The sequence below is a fragment of the Anser cygnoides genome, chromosome 2 (assembly GCF_040182565.1).
Source record: "Anser cygnoides isolate HZ-2024a breed goose chromosome 2, Taihu_goose_T2T_genome, whole genome shotgun sequence".
Taxonomy (NCBI): domain Eukaryota; kingdom Metazoa; phylum Chordata; class Aves; order Anseriformes; family Anatidae; genus Anser; species Anser cygnoides.
In genome coordinates, this window is record NC_089874.1 from 21,931,664 (window position 1) to 21,947,808 (window position 16,145).

Sequence of the window (16,145 nt, forward strand, 5' to 3'; positions counted from 1 at the left end):
AGAGCTCCTGGGTGGTTGGGGTTGTGTTGGCGGTGGTTGGTTTTGGCTAAATCTGAACCAAATGTCTTACAAATAATAATAATAATAATAATAATAATAAAAAGGAAAAAAAATGAAAAAGGAGGAACTCCAAGGTCATAACCTCAATATAGTCAACATCAGCATCATATAGGTGAAACAGCAGTAGGCTAACGACATTATTATGTAAAATCCTAGTCCTGAAACATTTTAAAAATCAAGGTAGTAAAGAAAATGACCAGAAACAAATCAAGTGACCAGAAACTGCAATGAATGCAACGCGATTCCTGACAGACCACTGGAGGATTTTGTAGCAAGTCTTCAGCAGTGAACCACTGCTTCCACGTGCTCAGAAGAGCTGTGTGCCACAGCCCTGGCTGCGGCCTGGCTGGGTTACTGGGAATTGTGACAAGTGATGTTGAGATTTTTGGGGTAAAAATGAAAGGAAAATGCAACCACAGAAAAGAGTAGGAGGCAAGACTAAAAACTATGAGAAAAATATCAAGGTCACCATAATTTTGTGTGCAATAGAGTTATTTATCTGAAAATTAGCCAATATAAATGGTAGGGAGAAAAGACTCATTTTTCCACCTAACACTCAAAAAAAGGGTTGGTAAAAGAGGCTTGTTAAATGCAATATTCTGAAGACCAGGATGGGTATTCCCAATGTGATTACAAATCTGCTGCATTTGCACCCATGACTGACTCTGTATTTTATTTTATTTTTTTTATTTTATGAACGCAACACTTTTTTAGCTGGGACTTGTCTTGAGGTAAACTCTATTTCAGAGAGAGAGAGAGAGAGAGAGAAAGAGAGAGAGAGAGAGAGAAGGAAAGAGAAGGAAAGAGAGAAGGAAAGAGAGAAGGAAAGAGAGAAGGAAAGAGAGAAGGAAAGAAAGAAAATTGCCTGAAATAATAATAGGAAAAGATGAGGAGGGACACAGAATAATACACGAAGTATGATAAAAATAGAGAAACGTGCTGATTTATACTGAAGTGGAAACTCTTACAAGGTCTACTACAGATCCCCCTTCTCAATAGGGTAGGCTACTTAGGCAGACTGATGTTTCCGCTGGAGTATTGTCTTCAGCAGCATAAAACACTTCACATACAATGACTTCCAAAGAACAGCATTTGCTTTTAAACACTTAAGTCTATTTGCTGTACCTAATGGTATAATTAAAATAACTAGAATAGCCTCCTCCTGAGTGGAATACAAGAAAGAAATGGAGAGCTGATTATGAGAGTTTGGTTATTATCTTTAGAGCTGTTTCATAACAGAATGTTTTTCTTGCAGTTTAGTTTCAAAGATGAGGGTAGAATATGTCAAATAATTTCAGAGCAGCATGGTGTTTTGGAATAACTCCACTCTGGGCAGAAAATTTTTATGTTGAAAAACCTTTCTTTTGTTGTTTTTCAGAAAGTTGCGGAAACAACCTATGGTCTGGAAGGACATACTTTCACTTTGGAAGATACAAATTAACACTGGAAAAACCTAGAGACACACTTTGATAAATGCAAGGTAGGGATAGCCTGCTCTTACACTATTAACTATCAATTTTCTCCTACACTCCCTGCCTCCCATCTGTCACGTGCAAAAGTCCTCTGTGACAAGCTCGAGTTCAAAGCACGTCCAATGCCTCTAGCACAGATGAACAAGGCTGCAGAAACTGCTAAGCGTGTGGCCTAGGGAAATGGAAGCTGGAATCATCCACGGGATTGTATAAGCATAATCAATTGTCAATCAGAAAAACAATAATTGCCAATCAGAAAATGATGATCTCAAGTCAATGGCAAGGTGCTACATGACAAATACACTGTAGGCTAAAGCAACATTAGAGGAAGTCGAAACATGTGAAGCCCAATTATTGGAGCTGTGTGACTCAACCAGTGGGGAGGGAAAAGTACTTCATAGGCTAAAGAGCAGGGCTGTCCGAATTCAAAAAACAACTTAAAAGCTACGCAGGACACTTAAAGAATTATGGAAGGAGAATCTGCAGAGTGGAACAGTCCAAATATACCAATATACATGTATGTGTATATATAAAATGAATTAAATTTATATATTAGTAGTCATTATTATCCATGGACATGCTTACCATAAGGATCAAGAATGAAAAAGCATGTGAAAGAAGGGGATAACTTAAGAAACACACACATATGGAGCTGCTGGAATATATATATGTATACACACACACACATTTATATACTATACATATACAGACACATCTGCAGCTCTCCTGTTTATACATATATGTACAGGAGAGATGGGATTTGAATTCCTTGTATTTCTGCTGCTGAACTACAGGATGCCACTGAACGCTGTTCAGCTCAGTGCTGTTTACAGAGAGGCAGTTGCTTGCTACCTACTATCTGTACTGAAAAAATAATCCAAGCAACAAATCTGGTGTCAATTTTAGCTTCACAGATAGACAAATTCAAGGGAGCCTGGTTCTTGGAACAGGCAAAATTAGGAGTGGTTTGAGCAACCAGTGCAAACGGCTGCCCTCTGAAGTGATCAGCAGGACTCCCAGGCCTCAGGAGCAACAGCCAGCAGTTACAGGAAGCCTTGATTATCAGGAAGATAAAAAGTACTCAAGAGTAGAAAGCACAGCTGTTTTGGTCGAGAAGAAGCTTACTAAGATAAATGACTAAATGGAAATAATCTACTTTACAATTAAGTGAGCAGGAGGAATTTTAAGAATTACTAATGCTGACCCCTACTCGAGTGGCATTATCCACACAAGTGGATAACAAATTATGATTCAACAGAAGGTGCAAGAAATTGGTTACAAAGTGAGCTTGTGGACACTTAAAAAATAATTTTTATTTTTTCCTCCTCACAGCACCATGAGGATAAAGAGCCCCTCTCAACAAATACAGATCTAAGGAGAGAGCCTGTTAGACAATACCCATGGTTTATCTGAAACTCCATGTCCCGTGATGAGCTGATGATTCATTTTGTGTTTATGTAAGGCGCCACAACATCATATTACCTGTGTTCCTGAGGCCACCGTGCTTATTGCTGCAGGGTTGGCCTAACTGACCTCTGCCACAATGCTTCGCCATCAGCTACACAAGTATGTTACCAGGGAACAAACACAGAACTAATTTGGGGAAATTTTCACAACCCTAAAAGACATCAGAACCAGTGATGTAATGCTCACAATGCTTTGTGAAGCAGCGAAAATTGGGACAGTCTGACACTCAGTTTGCAAAAGCAAGATGCCTGCATGATCCACAAATACCCGAGGATGGATGAGTCAAGAGGGTTGAGCCATCACCACTGGCTAGAAATAGATTTCGGTGTGATTTCAGTAGCAGCTAGGGCAAATAATTTGTTTATTAGTAAATCAAGCTTTGGAAACAGCTACAGAATATACAGTGTAAAATTAAGTGGACCAGCCATAAAGTGGTAGAGACACCGGCCAGCCAAATGAGAGGTTGTACTCTGTGTTCCCAGTCTTCAACTAGAAATATGTACTTGCCTTTTTAACCCCATAGGATTTTCTGTATTATCTATCTAGTATTATACTATCTATTTTAATATATTATTATATTATCTATTTTCTGTATTGTATGCTGCCGATATATACCCCATATATACTCAAACATCAATGTGAACATAAAGGCTGATTTGCTTTTTTCTTATCTGTGGAAGTTTCTCCCTGCATTCTCTCACACTGGCTTATGACTCATTTCTCACTTAAAGCACGGATCACAATCAGTATCAACCAAAACAGCCTTGATTTAGAATAATCCAGGTAATTTAAATTCACAGATGTGGTGAGTGATGAAGGTTAAGGTTGGACCAGACAGCTGGACTGATGAAGGCTTAAGGTTGGACTGGGTGATCTGATCTTAGAGGTCTTTTCCAACCAAAATGATTCTATGTTTTATGAAAGCCTTCATCCTGCAACACAGTAGCACAAGATTTTGAAAAACAGGTTTGGTAGTAAAACACGGCATCAAGCTCTCCAGCTTCATAATGCAGTATGAATTGACCACTATGAAGAAACATTATGTATGAAGCAGTTCAGTGAAAGTTTAAATGAAAATGGTTGCTTTCATCTCCTTAAGTGGAGACTGATGCTTATTTTATGTGTTGCACAGATTCATGGTGGCAGATTTACAGTAAGCCTTAAATACCATAAACTATTTTCATCACAGGCACCTCAACAGAAACACGCTTCCCATCCTAAAGCTAGGGGTGGCACAGCAAATTTCATTTTAACTCTTCCTCCCTTTTCCAAATCAGAGACTTTACATGTTTCATTTCTATACAAACTGCAAGACTTTAATTCCTGTCAGCCAAATTGATATTTTCTCTTGAGACACGAGAATTGTCACACTGAGTTAAGCCACAGCGCACATAATCAGCTATTCCAAGATGTTTAGCTCATCTTACTTGGGAAGAGACCCTAAGCACAGGCAAAACTGCTAACCTGTCGGTCACTGCTTCCAAAGCCCGCTGGTGGTCTTCAGTACTTATACTGGATCAAGCAAGAAATCTATGAAGTTTAACATTGTGTTAGGAACGCAGCATAACGCTGTCAAGACCATTAGGCTTCGGCTGTGGCCTTGTTTTAAGCAGTGACATATTCATGAACCAGGCTTTAGCCTGATCTTCAACATATTTCACATAGATCTAACAACCCAATCTTAGGCTACTTTGAGTTACCATCATCAGAAACGGCATTCACTGTCAAGTAACTGTGTAGACAACCTGCCCCTAGTATCTGCTTATTGATGCATAAGCAAATATATGCATTGGACTACACAAATAGAGTTGTTTCCTTTTGTTCATTACTAACACTTGAAAATATTCTTTATATATATATATATATATAAGGGGGTATGCAGCATACTGAAGAAGTATAATGTATTACTTGGACTTTAACTGAAGGAAGTTAATCACAGATGAAAATCTAGAAAAGTAAAAATTCTATCATCTTTGTGTAAGCATCATACAACGGCAGTGGCAAAACACAACAGCAAAAACCACCCACCCCTCCAAGAAATAAGAAAATTTGATTTCGAGTTTTTCTAACAGACCTTGTCCATTGCGTCCCCAAGTCCTTCCAGCAAAGTCCTTTTCTGATTATTCTTCTATGAAATTTATAAATTGACTTTGCAACATAATGAACTAAATACTCCAACTTTAATATTTTGCATTCATACCAAAAACAATTAACAGTTTTTACAAATAGTGTTATTTACTAAAACAATTCTTGTACAACAGTGCGGTATATCTAAATATATACATATGCCAACATCAAAGGGAGCATCAAACCAAACAAAACCAAAAATGCACTTTGCTACTGTGTACACTTCATTACAACCAGAACAGACTGCAGCAGGCTTCTTTTCTTTTTTGTGACAAAGAAAGAAAAGATTTGGGTTTCCAGAAGCACATGCAAGGGAGAAGAACAAAAACTCTTACCACCTTTTTGCTAAGGTGGCAGCATGAAAATTGAATGAGGTCTGCGATTATACCTAGTAGCAAATGGAATGTTTTTAATTACAAACATCCTAATTTAGGAAACAAGGCTGCAAAAAACTTACATAGTGTTTTTATTGAAGCAAAAAGTTCAAATTTCAAGGCCTTCCAAGGTTTTACTATGCTGTTGGATAGTATTAAAGTAAATATTCTTCATCACAGCCAGAACTGAGAAAGGAGGATCTGTAGTGTGAAGATGGTCAGCTTTACTAAAATTGACTAACAGAGTAAAAAATGATTCTGCCTGCTGTTAGCAATGGAGATTTTTGTAGATTTTTTTTTTTTTTTTTGTGAAAAACTCATCCTGATTTTTAAATGGAAAAATCACGCTCCCTTGTTCTTCAAAGCAGATGCACCTTCTCCATAGGAAACTGCAGTTATGTAATTCAAAGTGCCATTGTAGCCACTGTAATTAGAGACATTCTCTTCCATTCTGTCTGTGAAACCCAGCAGACAAGGACTAAAGTATGACCTTTAAAAGTGAAGACAGCACAGAAATCTTTGAAATGAGATTGCAAAAATAAAGTAAGTGATATTAGAAAGTACTAAAAAAAGAAAAAAAGGAAATTGAGGTATTAAGCAGTTCTCCAGTGTAAATCTGATGTTCCTGCCATCTAGATAATATCAGAGAGAACTACAATAGCAGCCTAGATTTGATTGGCAAAATATGTACATGCTATTAAAAGCAGATTTATCTCCATTGTTGCATCTAAACATTTGCAATCTGACAGAATTATAGGAAGTTCTGGTTATTCAAATCCATTTTAGTTCCCCCCTCAAAATGTATGAAGAGTCAGGGTACCATGAGGGCCATCAATATGCTGCTCCACGCCTGTTAAGAAGCATGCAGTACTTCTGATCTTTTTACTGTTGTTTTACTGCTGTATATGGACTGTCTGGTGACATTAAATACACATCTACATGGGTAACAGTTATTAAGCACAGGTGGATACATACGTTGTAACTGCAACCGCACACTCTTGAACATACTGCCATGACGTCAGTGTAGCATACCAAATCTTAAAACAAACTGCCTCAGTATTTTTCCTGGGACGCTTTACAGTAAATCTTTACATCTTTGCTATGTCCACAAAAACTGAGATGATACACATGGGTAAACAAATTTCATTTATAGATGTGAAGTGTGCAGAAGGCACTTTCCAGAGTTCGCTCCTGTTCGAGAAATCCAAACTACAAAGATATCCCTCCTGAAGTTAATGTTTTTGTATTCCTTAATGAAAGGGTTAAATAACAAAGGGTTACACAAAATATCATGAAAATATCTCAGCCTTTCATTGACAGTTTACATGCGAAGAAACAAGACATTAAAAAATTAGTTCTATTGGAACACAGATGACATGTCTTTTCCTGCGATTCTTAACTTTTAGATTAACTTCTTGACGCTTAACTTCTTTGCTAAGAAGTTTTTCCATACAGTAGCTGTACATGTCCTTTCCCTCCCTCACCCATACTCAGTGTTCAATACCCTAGTGAGACAGAACAGACATGAGCTTGCTCAAAACAATGCATAAATAAGGAAATTCAAAACAAATCACAGCAGAGAAGCACCAGCAAGGTGCTACACCTCCATGTAGATGATAGTGTGTCATCAGAAAGGTGAATTGAAGTTGATGAATTATCAGTTAGAGAGGATATGAGAGGATGAGTAAAGGAATTAGCGCAACGACAGCAGCTAGCAAAGCAGGAGGAGGCATCACTGAAGAATACTAGAGTGAAGGACACAACTAAGTAAGTAGGCAAAATAATCTTTCTGCTAAATGAAAAAAAAAATCTACATGAAGTAATATAGCTCCAAATTCAATTTAATCTGAAGACTGCATCTGAAATGAAAAAAAATGTAGGATGCAATAGAAACGCTAAGACTGAATCCAAAAATCTAGTGATCTACTACACCAACTGTGGACAATGAAAACTTATTTTAAGTCACCTAAAATTCACAGATTTGTTCCAGGAGATATTTTAGAGCAGTGACTCTAATAAAGGCATGAAGAAAAAATATACATACATATATATATATATATATTGATTATACTGAATTTAGATGGCATTGCATTTTCAAAAGTGTTTTTTGGTCATGATGAACACAAATAAAAGGTGATTTCAATTTCTTTAAAAAAAATGGATAAATGCCCCAAATCAGTAAGATGGAAAGCAGAAAAAATGAAGATACATATAAGTTTTCTGTGATCAAAGAAAAAAGCAGGAACAAGCATTTCTATGTGTTAAGGGAAAAAGACTTGAAAATTTTAAAAAATGACAAATTAGCAATATAAAGTATTTTTGCTGAGCCATTCCAGTTCATTATACAACATATGAAAAACTAATACAAATTGTCAAAGTCAGCTGGACTATTTTGATGCTTCGAGCTCCTCCTTGAATCAGAGTGTTAGAAGAATGGAACAGGTATTTTCACTTTCGTGTAGAAATTATACACTTCTATACACTGTTTCTCTGCTTTTGGAATACCTAAAGCATACAGAAGACACTACCTAACTGATACTGTATGCCCTTTATACAGAAAACCACCTCTGATCTCTCTGATCTATTAAAAACAATCTATGACAGAATGGCTTAGAATTATTTTTTTTGGTAGCATTTCCTTTCAAATTCCACAGACTCTCGTGGTAACACCAAGTACTGATGTACTGACAGTTTGTGAGGGTGCTTAAGAATTCTGGAAAAAGGAGAAAAAAAAAGAAAATACCAATAATCAAAACAACCAGTTGTCCTAGCTGGAACACCACCAACTGGAAAACATCAGGTATGGGCATGTTTTGTAACCACCCTGGCTACAGAGTTATGCAAATTAGTCATTTGAAAACATTATCAGGCAGAACACACCACTGTCTATTAAAATAGTGAAACAAAGGCTTGTAAGGTAACTGCAGGAGTATACGGGGTAACTGAGGTTAACTTACAGTACAATTGCAAGTGCAACATTTAATTCCAGAAGCATCACACTCAAATACAGTACACAAAAGCGAACAATTTCTGGCATACACGCTAACGAGACTGAGAAAACAGCTTTGATGTTGAAGCCACAAGTTCTTTTGCTCTAACCGGAATTAGAGTCACCAGAAAAGGTAGAGGAAATCAGGATGCATTAGTAGATTGAACACAAATGCAAAGTAACACCAGTCTTTGTACAAGAAACTCTGATCAGGCATATCAGAATTCTGCCTTCCATAACCATATTCGTTTTGCAGAACCTTGGCTGTAGAAAGAAAATATCATGCCTTAGAGCCAGCTGGCTCAGTTTCTGAGAAATGCAAGGGTTAAAATAGGCTAACGCATGTTGCTGCAAAGGAAAATTCAAAGTAATCTGAAAGTCAATGAAATTAAGAGGCCTCGTAGAACTATTTATACTGCTAAATAAACTCAAGTGGTAGAACAACTGGAAATTGAAAAATTAACAGATGTTTAAGGCAGAAGTGTTTGTGTAGAACAGTAAACAGAACAAATTACTAAGCAAGGCCACGAGAGATAAAAATAAAGCCCTGAAAGTTTGTTCAGCAAAGAGATTTAAAAGTCCATCATTCTCCATTAATTCTCTAATTAAGAAGACTTAAATATAGTAGTGTTATTCATGTTGTGTGTTCCAGTTTACAACTCCATCATTTCTCCTCCAACTCAATTTCTCTGTCTTTGGTGTACTCTCTACCAACACATATAGAATACAGTTCTTGTTCTCATTGTAAAAAAAAAAAAAAAACAACTCAGAAAAAATAAATTATGTGCTTCTCGTGATAAAATGCAAAATCCTGATCTGTTGTGTGGTCCCATGATGTGTTTAGCAGCCTCTGAATAGTAGTTTTAGTTGTATGTGAAGCAGAATCATAATTTGCTGTTATCCTCTCAGATCACTTACTAGTTAACTAATTAACTTTGGTAGATAAAGCCATCTAATAGTCATGACACATCTGTGTTCAGTTCAAGAAGTAATGAAACCTAGACCCAGTAAGTTTGGAAATTCGCATATAGACCTTAGCTTGTGAGTGTAACTATGATACGCAGAATTACCATTTTCCCTGCGTTGGAAAAAGACATCACATCTGTCATAAAACTAGGCAAAACTATGAAACATGGTTGTCAGTTCATGATTAAAATAAAATAGTAATGTAAATTACTTTTAACATTGTGTTAAATATATTCACATGATCACCATAGCTATACGAAATGGCCACTACTGCAATCACACACTATATGTACATAACACGTATGCCACAACAGTTTGCAAGTGTTGAGCTTTCACAGACTAGCCAATTTTACCAGACATAAATAATCTTGTACCAATTTTTAGGCATTTTAAAAGGAATTATATGTCCTAAATATATCTGTTCCTCTGCAAAATTAAAAAAAAAATCCTAAAAAGTCAGTGCAAATTGAACTTGTTCACCAAGATAGATTCTTATTAAGCTGGGGATAAACAAAGTTTAAGAGATTAAAGGAAGAAACTCAAAGCATTGTCAACTGCCTTTAGCAGAGGTTAAAGAAGATGAGGAATCCGAAGTCCTGGATCCTATAGCAGAGCCTTCTGTGAATAAGTATGCTGTGGCTGTTGAGGTGGCGGAGGCTGTGGCTGTTGTGGAGGTGCTTGTTGACTGCCTGTTGTCTGTGGCAGAGACGTAGAAGCTAAGTTATAGTTTGGCACCTGGGACATATTAGTTCCAGCATTCTGATAAGCAGCAACATCAACAGTAGCAGGTGGTGGACTGTACACTGAAGCTTGGTTAGAGTAAGTGTTTCCAGCAACAGAGCCAACCATTGCACTGAAAAATAAAATAAAAAATTTAAATTAAAAAAAAAAAACAACAGAACAGCAACATCAACACAACTTTTATTGTCCCTTTAACTGTGCTATACATACACAGAAAAAGCTACCTCCTGGCTCTGGACACCTTGCATCTATAAAGCTGTAGCCAGTGAATATTCCAATTAAAATTTAAACATACTCCTCAGATTTAAACACACCTAAGACACTTCTAATAGTTTTAAAACTAAAATAAAACATACATTCAGTTTAATGTGCAATATGGAAACCCATCTATTTTCTGTTCTGCTCATGAAAAAAGCCAAATGTTTCATATGGCAAAACAAGTTAGGTGAAGTGTGCAGAAGCTTGCTTTATCTGTTTATTTGGTGTGTCTTACCACCCTAAATTTAAATAACTTTGGGAGACCAAAGAATAACAAATACTTTAATAACTCAAAATGGATGTCTCTCTCGACTTTTTAAAATAAAATTACCTTATACAGTGTCCTAAGGTCAATTCAAAACTTTCTCACAATATAGATATTTTAGCCTACTCATTGCATCTTCCCAAAGCAGAAAGCCACTTGTAGCGTCTTTATATGGGGAAATTGTATAAACTTTATCAAGAATTCATAGACCATTCATTTTGTTCACAAAATGAGCAGAATCCTCCCCATGCTTCCATAGTAAGAAATTTCAAACAAGTGTGATATAATATCCACTATCTCAAAAATTATGCAAAGCTAGACAGAGCAGCAGATAAATTTTTTAAATAAATTTTAATAGATGTTTAATGATGAAAATTATGACTACAGCATTTTCTCTAGTTTATATATTTTCTCTAACTTTATATATACACATGTATGTACATATCCATGTATGTGTATATATACACACACACGCAAAGGAAACGTTTGAAATTTGTCAGGAATTTTTAACAAATACACAACACCAATAAAAAACACCACTGGAAGTAATTGCACTGAAATATACTTCAGTTGTCATTGAAATTATACTTCTAGAAGACAAATTTTCTCCTTCAAATATGTAGTCCTTTATGTTTACATTGATTTAAGTTTAAATAGGAAAATAACTTAAAATTACTTTGTGTAAGACGTTTGTGCAGGCTGGCCAGGCAGTACCGAGCTGGCAGATGGAGTAACTGTGCCTTGGCTGAGAGAGGAGAGTTGTTCAGGAGGAAGATTATAGCCTTGAATATGGCCCATCTGTGCACTGCCTGCCACCAAATATGCATTACCTTGAGGTTGCCCCGGATAAACCTAGGAAGGAATAAAGGAATATTAAGAATGAAAGAAAATAAAATTTTGGTAGTTAATATCTGGTGAAGAACTTAAAGACAGTCTCTCAAAACTTTTATTACAGGTATTTTAAATAAAAAGTGACTGATTGTCTTCTATTAGGTGCTGCAGTACGAAAAAATACCGAATTTGTAAAGGACACTATTTGCATTTCTATCCTCAGGCTCTAGTACCAAAAAGGTCAGACAGTTCACTGGACAACTTGTATTTCCCGTTTTATTTCAATGAGTATCATTCATGCTAGTTAGAACTTCCACTTCTGAATGAAAATACTGATTATGTTGTATAAAAAATAGCAGTCTAAAGCAGAGGTTTTTGATGCCCAGATAACAGCTCTACTTAGTGAAAGTTAAATGGGTGAAAGTTAAAAGTTAAATTCACACATTATTTTCCTACCTTTAGCTAACCTGTAATTTCTTGTAACAGCTGAGATTGCCATTGTTTGAGGGGGGCAGAATAGAAAAAAGAGGTTTTAAGAAAAAGTTTCAATGGAAAATAAAGTTTTATAACTAGCTGGAGGGAAAGCTTGCCAGTAGATGTTTCAACAATATTGCAAATGAAGACTAAATTTCTAAAACCTATGCTTTTGTTCAGTCTGAATTATCTAGCTTAACAAAAATTAAGAGAAGAAATTATGAAGTCTCATGCATAATTGAGTTCATATAAGTTAACATCATACAGCCCTTCTATTTTAAGATCCATGAATCTCTTATAACATTTAAAGAGTGTAGATCAATATCGCAAAATAATTTAGAGGCCAGAAAAGGCAGGAGACCTTCTAACTTTTCAGGACTTTATACTGGTTCACGTTCACACCCAAAATCCAGTTTTTCCTTTCAAAAATCCCCAGAAACATGCCCTTTAATTAAATATTGAAATTACTTTATAAGAGTTGTGACATGATTGCTTGTATAATATGCATGGTATACAATGTTTTCCTCAATGACACTGGAAAAACACATCTTTTTTAAAAGACACTGAAAGTAGGTGCATATTTGTAGGAAGCTAAAGAACTGAATCTGCTCCAATGCTTTTATAATACTTTATGAGCATTAATAAATTGGCTCAAAGGTTTTTTTTTGACTCACTAAAAACCAAAGTAAATTATTGAAAAAACAACTTGAAACGTTACATATTCCTACAAAGAAGAAATATAGCAAATGTACATTAGACTATGGAATTAAAAGCAAGCTAAAGGCCAACACTGATTTTAGGGTGGAGTATAATTTTTAGGGCGGAGTGCAATTGTAATCTAAGAATTACAATTCTTAAACAGGAATTTTACTCCTTTGATTCTGTACTTTCTTTGACCCACTATGCAAAGGCCTAGTCAGCTTCAGCTTTCCAGCTGTTTATTTTATGTGTGACTCAAAACAGGATAGACTTTTTCCTTGATCAAAATAAACTGAGCAGAAGAGAACTAGAATTGTTAAAACTAGCAAATGGAAAATCTCTAAAGCCTGCAGCTGAAAACACAATATTCTGTTTTCATACTGTGATGAGAAAGATTTGCTAGTTCATTCTAGAATATTTCTGAGGGAGCAAGATGATTTTTAACTGAGCATTAAGGCAACGAAGTTTCATAAATAGAGGTTTCCAGCTCCTAGGGTAGAGGAGGCAGCAGCAGCAGGGCAGAAACAGGAAATACTTGCCACCAACATGCCCCACCACACTTTAGAACTTGCACTTTCTTACAAAATCAGTAATTTATTTCAGTAATGTACAGAAGTATATTGTAAAAACACATTTCAGCAAAATTTGAGCAAATCAACTCTAGCCTAGTATGTACTTGATAATGTCGATTGCTCTGAAAGCTTACGTACATACCTGAGAACCAGAAACACCCGATGACGGCATGTAATACTGTTGGTTTTGTAGCTTTGCATACATCGAATACATTGGGTCCTCATTCATCAACTTGTTATACAAAGAAAGGGCCTCCATTGCTTTAACATTGAGCTCTGAGAGTTCTGAGTGTTTCCTAGAAAATACGTTATATAGCTTATTCTACAGTCTAGATAACTTCAGTACAGAACAGACAAAACAGGGGAACTTTCACAAGGGGTGATAAGCAAAATTCTCCTACTGCCTGTCAAGTGATCCCTGTTAAGTGCTATAATGTCAAATGGTAGAATACTATAAAATACTATGTGACCTTGAAAAAAAAAAAAATCCTTAAGACCTCCTCCCGGATGAGAAGATACTAATAAATACACCTGTTTTCTTTACCAGTATTGACAGAAATGGCTAAGAGTATATTTAAGTAGCAACTCCATTATTTCTAAAAACCTGTCTTAATTGAGTCAAAACACATATGTTTTACCTGTCTATATCTTCCAACTTTTCATCTATGAGGGGGCCCATCTGGTGGCACATTGCTAGAAAAGAACATTAAAATATTGTTAGAGTAATAAATATTTCTATATAGCAAGTCAGAAAATAGCTTTAAAATGAATTATCGGATAGAAATGTGTAGATGCAAAAATAAAGAAAAACATTAAAAAAGAAAAATTATGATCAGTACTATAAACTATATGCCAAAGAATTACAGTAACAGATGCAGTTTCATGAACAATTTAATAATGAGATCCAGCTGAAGTTTTCAATAATAGTACAGAGAAAAAAATCCCAGTTTAAATAGAACAAAACAAAACACATTTAACATCCAGGGAGTGTAAAGCAGTATCAGCTGTAGACACGGCACATAAAAAAGGTAAATAGAACGATGAACCTATTTTGCATTAAAAAAAGCTCAGGTAATCTGAAAAGTAATCTTTCTTCAAGGAAGAAAATTTGCCACTGGAACCTCGATCATGTGCTCCATCAACAGTACTACAAAAAAGATTGCCTATCAAAACAATGAAGGGGGAAATAGACTGAAATGATTTAAATTATCTGCACATCAAAGACACTAACAGCACATTGTTATTTCACTGGAATCCTAACTGCGTGAGGGGGGATCCTGTCAGGTAAGGCTTTTTCAAACCACTAAAATATTACATGCAAAAGCCAACACAAAGAAAAACCTAGCAGAAGTAGAATGGAAGAACATTAAAATAAAAGTGCACCTCCTCACCCCAACTTCCAGCATAAGGACATACGGTTCATGTAACTGCAAAGCAAACAACAATTAACTAACAGAAAGCCTGATTTTGTCAAACCTAAAATAAACAGGATGGAAAGCTGAAATGGGACACTACAGCCTAATCCTACTTCAGAATGCAAAATGTGCCTACTTATCCAAGCAATGAACTATTTACTAATTTAAGGCAACCTGCTCTAGGGAACCTGCTTTGGTAGGAGGGTTGGACCGATGATCCCTTGATGTCCCTTCCTACCCCTACAATTCTGTGATTCTGTGAGAAGATTGGAGATATCCAACAGTTTACAAGCTCAAGAACCTTTTCTTGCTCAGCTTCTAGATAGATTCAGAATCTCCTATTTTCTTAAAGTCTGGTCCTATCTGGATTGTAAATTAAAGCCAATGTTCTGTTCCGTAACAGGCAAGTTTCTTCACTTCCTTCTCCAAAGTTCCCTTCTAAAACCTTCGCTGCATCTATTGACCCAGATAGAATGGTCTAGAATGCCTCTTTCAAGAAGTATTCTGAATAACTTTGAGTCTAAAGGACTAGTCTAAGGTATATGCAGTACTCTGTAAGGTATTTCTTAACTCTAAAGTGCTAATAGGAAAATGCATGCAAGTGAAAAGCATGTGGAACACCCACAGGCCCATCCTAAGTCACAGAAAGATTTTTATTCTTCTCATGGAATTCTCTTTACATTGCTATTGCCACTTATGCTTTGCTACTCTATGAAGGAAAAAAAAAATGGAGAAAATTGAATTAAGTATTCCTGGGTCTTGAAAAGTAAGTGAAAATGTAATATAAGGTAAATGAGAGAAGAGCAGATTTTCTTTAAATTAAAATATTGCATTTTGGTCTCTTAGATGTGGGAAACGGGAAGTGAAAAGACAGTTAAGGCTTAAGCACTTTCCTCAGGCATATTTGTGGTACGCATACAAAGCTGAAGTAGTTTTAATTCATTTTGACATAAGTAATTACTGGAAAGCAAAACAACAACAACAACACTGACATTTTCTTACCCTCAAGATGAAGCAATTCTGGAAGGTCAGGTTGGTCGTCAGATGGATCTGCACTTTGTAACATCTGCAAGAGTTGGTCCATTTTATCCTAGAACAAAAATTGTGTAATTAGTGTGGATAGAGTGGGGGAAGAATCAGCAGTTTCAGAATAGTAACTTAAAGCAGCTATTTACAACATCCATTTGGGTCTCTTGGAACTTAGAAATCATCTAAACTAGCTTTAACAAATGAAGATATTTCAACAAGGAAAAGCCAAATGATAAAAAATGATTAGTAGCTGCAAGTGGAATGTGCAGTATACCCCTTTAATTTTAAAAGTCATTCTAAACAGTATTTCCTGAGCAGTTTCCATTTTTCCATTCTACTTATTACATACGCAATACTACCACCTAGTGGGATTAGTGCAAATGTTTTGACAGAATACACTGAGTAA

General features: G+C 36.0%; 1 protein-coding gene across 3 annotated transcripts in view; it reads right to left on the reverse strand.

Annotated features, from left to right (window-relative positions):
* Positions 1-5,160: 5,160 nt before the first annotated feature.
* The window catches only part of STAM (signal transducing adaptor molecule), a 36,236-nt gene continuing 25,251 nt past the window's right edge, over positions 5,161-16,145 (reverse strand). For all 3 annotated transcript variants that reach the window (XM_048061737.2, XM_066991659.1, XM_066991660.1), the window contains 5 exons: positions 15,713-15,800; positions 13,934-13,988; positions 13,438-13,591; positions 11,396-11,571; positions 5,161-10,308 (listed from right to left, as the gene is read on the reverse strand). In XM_048061737.2, coding sequence (XP_047917694.1) covers positions 10,059-10,308; positions 11,396-11,571; positions 13,438-13,591; positions 13,934-13,988; positions 15,713-15,800 — 723 coding nt within the window. In that variant the 3' untranslated portion in view covers positions 5,161-10,058. The remainder of the gene's footprint in view (positions 10,309-11,395; positions 11,572-13,437; positions 13,592-13,933; positions 13,989-15,712; positions 15,801-16,145) is intronic.